At 37.4% G+C, this 8,449-nt stretch overlaps 1 protein-coding gene across 3 annotated transcripts in view; it reads left to right on the forward strand.

The window, feature by feature from the left end:
- The window catches only part of CADPS2 (calcium dependent secretion activator 2), a 499,168-nt gene that overhangs the window by 470,564 nt on the left and 20,155 nt on the right, over positions 1 to 8,449 (forward strand). For 2 of the 3 annotated variants that reach the window (XM_003789780.2, XM_023513206.1), the window contains one exon: positions 2,541 to 2,648. In XM_003789780.2, the coding sequence (XP_003789828.1) occupies positions 2,541 to 2,648 (108 nt within the window). Of the gene's footprint in view, positions 1 to 2,540; positions 2,649 to 3,507; positions 3,698 to 8,449 lie in introns of those variants that run through there. The other variant, XM_023513207.1, reaches the window with a different exon arrangement.

Raw genomic sequence — 8,449 nt, forward strand, 5'->3', positions numbered from 1 at the left:
AGATAGGAGAGAAGGCAAGCCTCTCACTTGTCTGTTCTTCACCTCCCAGTTTAACTGGGCAGGACCCAGCTGTGTTGGTATTATGTATATCACAGCATCCTGTTTCCAGGCTCCAGACTGATACCTGGATGCTGAACTAACTTACTATTATGTGTAGAATTATGCCATTTTCCTTTCACGACAGTGTGTTTTCTGAATGTTCTCAGTTTCAGTGTTTTGACAAAGTTTGACAGGCCCAGAGAAAAGTAGGCACCTTATGAGTTAGCTGCCCTCAGGTATTAATCGTTTCAATCTTTGTGCAAATTACCTTGCCTCTTCACTGGAAAAACTAATGTATAACTCCTCACTGCCCAGACAAAAGAAAATAACCAGGTTTTTATTGATTATTCTTTGTTTAAACTGTTACACATTGCTTATGAGAATTGCAAAGAGAAATACTGAAGGCATAAATTTGAGAAGCCGACTCTGTTGAATTTGGGATATATTACTTGTAATGTATATGAATGCTCTTCAAGGAGAGGCTGGTGAAGACATTTATATAAATAGTTGTTTCAGGTTGTAACTACTTTTATTGTATCAGAGTTATGTTGAAAGCATCCTTGAATTTACGTGGCATATACAGTAGAACCTCCATAGTTGACCACCTCCCTACATTGACCATCTTCTTAAGTTTACCTAATTTTCATAGACTGGACATGCACTGCATGTTCCTATCAATACAGTAGGCCTGGTTCCTTACCTTGACCACCTCCATATGTTGACCAATTTATTACACTCCCTCGGGTGGCCAACTTACAGAAGTTCTACTGTATTTCTCTTTAGGTTAAATATAAGAGCAGAAAGAAATTCCAGTCATTTTTACTGCACAGAAATAGCTTTGTAACAAAACAATCAAATTAAATTCTATAAGTGGAATAAGTTAGATATATTCATTACCTATATTACATATTGGTTAAGAAGTGGACAAGTTAATATACTATATTAAATAATATGTATCACCTCTCAAAAAAGTAGCAAGAACTTTCTCTTTCTTTTTTTTTTTTTTTTTTTACTTTTCTTAGAGGCAGGGTCTCACTCTGATGCTCAGGTTGGGATAGAGTGGCATGATCACAGCTCACTGCAGCCTCAGACTCCTGTGGTCAAGCAATCTTCCTGTCTCACCTTCCCAAGTGTCTGGGACTATAGGCGTACACAACTGTACTCGGCTAGTTTTTATCACTTATTTTTTGTAGAGGTAGGTTCTCACTGTATTGCCCATAGGCTGATCTTGAATTCCTGGCCTCAAACTGAGTCACTTCAGCCTCCCAAGTGCTAGGATTATAGACATGAGTTACCAGGCCTGGCCTTCCATCTTTTATTTAGGGAGAAGATGCCACCACTATCCTTGCATTACTCAGATACATACCTCGAGTTATTTTTCCAGCAGTAGTAATAGTTAGATGATCAATATCCTCTTTCAACTAATTTTCTTACAATATTTACTTTTGCAAATGAGTCTCTGATAAAGATTATAAGTACATTCTGTGGACATGAAATGACGTAAGGCTTATAGTTTTATTTGGGCATTAGTTCTACCATTTTTTTCTTGATTACTGTCAAACTGTCATCAAATAACTAAGTCAATACGGGATTATGAATCAAGCCCAGGTGTAGATGACACAAATAATTATTTTCATTAGCAAGTCCCGCTAAATAAAACTCAAAAAAGAGCTAAACATAAATCAAGAATAAAAACTCTGTAGCAGCCATTCAAGCTTTCATTCCTCCGAGGAGTGATTCTGTAGCGTCTATAGCAAGGAAGAGTGATATTCCCTATTCTACGTCCTGGACCATTAGAAGACACCCCACTTCAGATAACTTTGGAATGCTATCTAATCCACGACTTTGGCTCTATCCAGGAAGTTCCTTGATATTCTTACTGCATTTCTAAGATAAATTCTTGGAATATTATCAGTAAATATTGAGCAGAAGCAACAGATAATCTACAAAACATTTCATGTTCATTTTGTAATGTACTAAATCTTTTCCCCCAATACCTTCCTAATTGTATTTTACTCCACTTAATAAGAAAATTGAGTTTGTATTCCTTTAACACCCATAATAGTCGAAGGAGGCACCCCAAGGAAAGCTAACATTTTTTAATAGTATAGATAAACCTGGCAAAAATGATGACAAGTGTATTTACAGCTAGGAAATGATAATTGCATATGCAAAAATTAAGGGAAAATTCATTCACTTATTCTGCTGGACATACTGACCTGTCAAGATAGCCATTTTTTTAAAAATGGTATCTTCAGGCATACAACATTGTCTTTTTAAATATTTTAAAATGATGAATGACTATACGCTCAAGTTGTAATAAATTATTTTATTTGCCTTAATTATGAAATTTCTTGAAAGTGCTCACTATTGATGGGCTCTTGAGCACATTTTTCTGGTGTCATTTTCAAACTTAATTTTCAGGTAAGGAATAAATCATCATTATTTATTGAACTGAGAGCTGATGTTGTTTTATTCCTCCTGCTTGTCCCTCCCAACAGAAACCCGGAATGGATCTGGCAGACACCTACATTATGTTTGTTCGGCAAAACCAGGATATTCTTCGAGAAAAGGTCAATGAGGAAATGTATATAGAAAAGTTGTTTGATGTAAGTAACTACCCTTGCAAGGTGTGCCGGCTTGATGGATATACAGGAAAGAGGAAACTGGCATTCTGATAGTATGTTTGTAAAGCACGCTCTCCTTTTTTGATCCTTTCTCTCCATGCAGCTAATAGAGTTGATAATCTTTACATTTCCTTGACTGCTGAGGGAAGCTTTAATTAGATTCCTTTTCTACATGAAAACTGTCACCATTAGAATGAAAGTCTCAGAACCCTTTTGAGGTTCGTTTTAATCAGCAAGACGGTAATCATTTTACCATTGTGTTCAGCATGATTTCACCCGCCTTTTGCAACATTTTATAAACACAATCATGTTGTAATAGATGTGGTCCCCTTTACTCTTAAAGCATTTCTTTTAAGTCAGTGTAACATTCTTCAGTTAAACAAAGAAATAAGCTTCTGTAAGGCCAAATTCTTATCTGCCATGCTGCTGCTGTTGAACATTTTTATCTTGATTGAAAGTACTGAAAAATGCTAAAAGGAAATACCATATTACAGTCTTATCAGTACGAATGTCTTCATTTCGCCATGACGACTCCAAGAAGTAGGGGATTGTGGTTTTAGATACTGAGATCATCAAGTTACATTTATTGAGTATCTGTAAAGGAGACTAAGAGAACAGTCAGTTTAAATAAAAATGCTGTCATTCATTTGAAATCATTTAACAGCCAGTTCAGAAGAAATGGTGCTTCTGACATAACTGCATAATTCACCACGATGCTGATTCTGAAATGTAATATGGCTTTTGAAGTATATTTATTTATGTACATCTTCTTGCATTTTAGAAATGCTTTTCTGGCAGTTTCATTTAATTATGCAAGTTACCGCAAATGTTTTCATAACAGCAATTCACGGGCTTCCTGGTGACACTTCAGCTGTGGCAGTTACAGAAGGTCCCGCTACGTCATCATCTCCACCAGGGTCTGTCCCGTCAGTGTTCCCTGCCTGTTAGAATGGGTGGCCAAAATGAATCTTATCTTTCATACTTTATGTTTTTAGCCTCTACCCAGGCCTTTTTACAATAAAAGTATCATCTGTTTTAATAAGCTAAGTGTTAATATGTGTGAAAAAAATTATTTTCTAAAAGCTTTGATGCCCTGCAGGGGTAGAAAAATTATCATCCATCCAGCTGGCTCTTTCACAAAATACTGAAACCATATTAACAACTTCTACTTGCTTTCGCTATTGCTCCAAATTTACAAGCGTATGTTTCCTATCCAAGTTCTCTTTTACTTGTTCTGCTTATGTGGTGATTTTCAAAAATGGTGAATGGAAAAGGAAAGTTGAGTTGATGTTACTACTGTTACATTTCTTCTTAGAAAAGCTAAAGTGCATAGTCTGTGGTGAAAAAAAAAATTAGAGCCATTCTGGAAATAGATCAGCACAGATAGATCTATTGGGGTTGTGCACTCAGGTGTACACTTTGCTCACATCTCTGATGTTTTGGCTTGGTGACCTATTTACTGCAAAGCTTAACCATTCTTCCCATCAGTTCTTGCCAAAAGTAGACATTTTTTCTCCTTGAAGATATTCCCCCCTTTCGACTCCTCTTTATTCACTGAACTTCTTTGGAAGACTTCCTGGGTGGCAGAGTTATCTAAAGTAGATCCGAGCACACTGGCATTAAAATACTGCACTAGTTTAAATGCCCTGGTTACGTACACTTTCACTTTGATACCTAAGCCTCTGACATGGCTGTGGGTTTCCTTCTAGAAAGAACCCTTGACAAGCAACCATTCTTTTTAGGTTGTGAGGGTTTGTCATTTTGCACGTCCCCAGTATCACATTGGACTTGTTATTTGTAAAATAGTTGCGATGTCCTCAAACATTCTTAATATCTGTAAGTTGCACATTTGTATTACTTGAATTAAAAATAAAAATAGACCCTAATACTTTTGATATGTCATCAAGAATAATATGTCTGAGGAGTCCTAAGAGCCCCTAATTAGCCAAGACTGAATTTGCCTCAATTACAGTTAGAAAATGAGAGGTTATCAAGTCTGTGTTGAAAGGTAAAGTAGAATGTGTATCTTAAGCAACAGATCATTACTGAGAGACGTTATATAATTATTGGAAATCTAGTTGGCTGAAGCTTAAAATAATATTGTTAGGTGTCAAGAAACAGTTGAAAATAATGACCCTATAAATACTTGTTAGCAACCTTATCCTATTACAGATAAAAGATTGAAGAGAACAGTTCTATTCCAGCATCATAACAAACTTTTGCTACTCCAATTAGAGTACTTCCTATGTAAGTAAATGGATTTTGCTAACTTTGGATCCAGGTGAGTTAACACTTCCTGGTGTCCACTAACCAGATCAAAAGTGAGGAGCACAGGTTTTGGTCATGCAATGTGAGGATCTAATTTTTTAAGACATTACTTTAATTTTGGAAATGACACATAGAACACTATTATTATATAAAACAACTAGTTTGTAAAACACATTCATCCTGCCCCCCCAACACTTTATAAAAGTATATCTAACTAAATCATCTTCCCAGATGATGCCCTACCCCTGGGAATGGCTGTTGAAAAGTTTGTGCAACTTCCCAAGACAGCAGTAGCTAACCACTGGTGGTATCCCTGGCCTCTAAAATTTTTTGATCAGTTAAAAATCTTCATTATTCCTGATTTGTGATTTGAAATACTCCAAAGTTTAGTAAATAATTATGCCACTGACAAAGACAAGACAAAAAAAAAAAAAAAAAACCTGGCTATTGCCCTAAATTTGTGCCCGTTGTCTTGGGACACCAAGGAATGAGAGTTGTCAGTGTACATCTCGCCCTGCTGTAATTATTGTTCCTGTTGTAACGGATGAATAATTTTGTTTCTTCGAAATACTTTCTAACTTCAAAGTATTAAAGAGTGAAAGTATTAAAATCTGTATTATCTTAAAGGCCATATATAGGATAATCCCAGACTTTTACATCAAATCTTGAAATATTAAAATTAAAAGTACACTTTGAAGCTCAGAAAAGTTAATACTAGAACAAATATGAAGGCATTCTATTCCCCCCATAAGTGATTAAACTTACAAAAGTACTTTTTGCTTGAAACAGATATAACCCCAGTAAAGTATAAATAAACGATTGCCACTCCTTTTTGTTAACAAAAAGAACTGGGTTTATTTAAGATACGTTTCTAAAATTTTCAAACTGTCAAAATAATAGTAGCCATGGCTGTCACCACTGCCATTCTCTGGGCACCTCCACGTGCCAGCAAGTGTGCTGGGTGCTTCACCAATATCACTTCAAACCTTCTGAGCTAGAAGCCTTCATTCTTATTCTTTCCTTATTTTTAGGCTAAGGAATTTCCCACTCAGAGATCAGTGTTTTGGGAGGTATTGAGTTATACTTTGAAACCATGTCCCTCTAGTTTGAAAACCCATAGCTCTCTCTACCTTACCTTACACCTAAACATTTGAAATGATAAAATAGGGTTATGGAAAGAACACTGGACTGCACATACAGAACCAGTCCAACCACGGTTGTGCCCATAATTGTCCAGGTAAACTTGAAAAATTTATGTCATCTGTGTACAGTTCGGTTTCAGTGGTATGTACAGATGGAAGATGTTGGTCTAGAAGTCCAAATGAGATTTGTAACTCTTCCAGATTTTAAACTACTGGGTCTTTTCCTTTTAATTTTAGCGTGAGGACAGAAATTAATTGTATTAATTAGGTCTTGCACCCAGGAGTAGTGATTCTTTCTTGTTTTTTGAGACATAGTATCACTCTACCACCCTGAGTAGAGAGCTCTCTACTGTTATAGCTCACAGCAACCTCTGATTCTTGGGCTCACATGATCTTCTTAACCTCAGCCCCCTGAGTAGCTGGGACTACAATCACCCACCACAAGGCCCAGCTAGTTTTTCTTAGTAGAGATTGGGTCTCACTCTTACCTAGGCAGTTCTTGAACTCCTGAGCTCAGGCAATCCACCCTCCTTGGCCTTCCAGAGTGCCTGGCTGGGGTAGTGATTCTTAAGTTCTTAAGTTATAGCCAGGCGAAGGCAGAGCTCCTCACCTAGGAAGCCACAGCAAGTGCAGCAGGTAAGTAGGAAAGGAAGTCTATCTAAAGGAATAGCTCTGCCTTACGACATTCTGAAACCAAAATTTAGAAAAACAGCTGGAATTCCTATGCTCTGTATTCATGCTAATCATTTCCAAGTGACCAGGATGCTGTAAACAGAGGCTGTCTCTGCCTCTCAAGTGGTGACTGAGATATGTGCTAAATTTAAAGGCTACATGTTATATTCGTTTTTATTTATCTCCGTACTTATTTTTTATTTCTTTGCTTTTTTGTTGTTGTTGTTGTTGTTGAGACAAAGTCCCATCCTATGCCCTGAGCAGAGTGCAGTGGTGTTTGCAACCTCAGACTGTGGGCATCCCGCTGCCTCAGCCTCCAGAAACCACTGGGATTACAGGCATTCCCCATAGTGCCCAGCTGGGTTTTTCCATTTTTTTTAGGAGTCAGGATCTCACTCTCCCTCAGGCAAGTCTCGAACTCCTGAGCTCAAGCAATTCTCTCTCCTCAGTCTCCCACAGTGCTGGGATTACAGACGTGAGCAACCACATCCGACTACATGTTACATTCTTTTCCAGTCTTAAAAAAAAGTTACATATTGGTCAAGTGAAATCTAAAGGAAATATTTCTACAGTAGGAAAGATTATGAACATTCCAAAAGATTTTTGTTTATTTAAGAATTTTTTTTGTTTATTTAAGAAGAGAAATGTCTATTTCCAAATACCATGCACAAGAGTGATTACCCACTATGTTCCTTTTTCTACCAATATATGCAGCATCATTGTCAACAGTGCATTTTTTTCAAGACAGAGTCTCATTCTGCTGCCCCACGCTAAAGTGCCATGGAGTCAGCATAAACCTCAACAACCTCAAACTCCTGTGTTCCAGCCATCCTTCTGCCTCAGCCTCCTAAGTAGAGGGGACGACAGGCGGCCACCACAACATCAGTTAACTTTTTCCATTTTTAGTAGCGATAAGGTCTCACTCTTGCTCAGGCTGGTCTCAAATTCCTAAGCTCAAAGGATCTTCCCCCCTCAGCCTCCCAGAGTGCTAAGTTAACAGGTGTGAGCCACTGCCCCGAGCCTGTCAGTAGTTATTTGAAAATGTTTATTAAATCAAAAAATCTTCAATTTGTCTAATCCCAGTATTAAAGGAAGACAAAGGTTTCCTAGTTCTTTAATTCCATTTGTATCCCTACTATGATGTTTCCCCCAGCTGGAGTAGCTGCTCCCTCTCTGAGGTCTCTGAACATTGAGTGCAAGCCGCAAGTCTCCATGTGGCAGGAGGGATGCTGGTACATTCCTTGAGAGCCTTGGTTCTCTGGGCTGGAAAATGGTGATGTTGCAGAAGTCAAAACTGACGTTTACAGTGTTGCCACAGCTAGACCCTCAGTGGTTCTTAAACTCCATGAACCGTGTGGAGGCAATTGACCATTGACTGAAACATCCCTTATTTTCCAAGACAGACGTTATACCTACCTAACTCTCTAAACCTTTGTACATTTACTGAGTGAGTGTTGCCCATCTTAAATCCCTTTGAAACAATCTCATTTTAGCTCTCATGTTGCTATAGACACATCAGGGTGCGGTATTTAATTGGTAAATCATGCAGATTAAACATTCTCTTTGTTATAAACTGATTAAATACTTAATTGTTGAGGAATGTCATCTCAATAAGACTTTTTAAAAAATATTGTTATTATGTCTTGTAAAATTAAGAGTAATTCTTTAAATGATAAGTTAATCAAATATATTCATCCAGGT

This window comes from Otolemur garnettii, unplaced genomic scaffold (genome assembly GCF_000181295.1).
Source record: "Otolemur garnettii isolate 467f Iridium unplaced genomic scaffold, OtoGar3 scaffold00037, whole genome shotgun sequence".
NCBI lineage: Eukaryota > Metazoa > Chordata > Mammalia > Primates > Galagidae > Otolemur > Otolemur garnettii.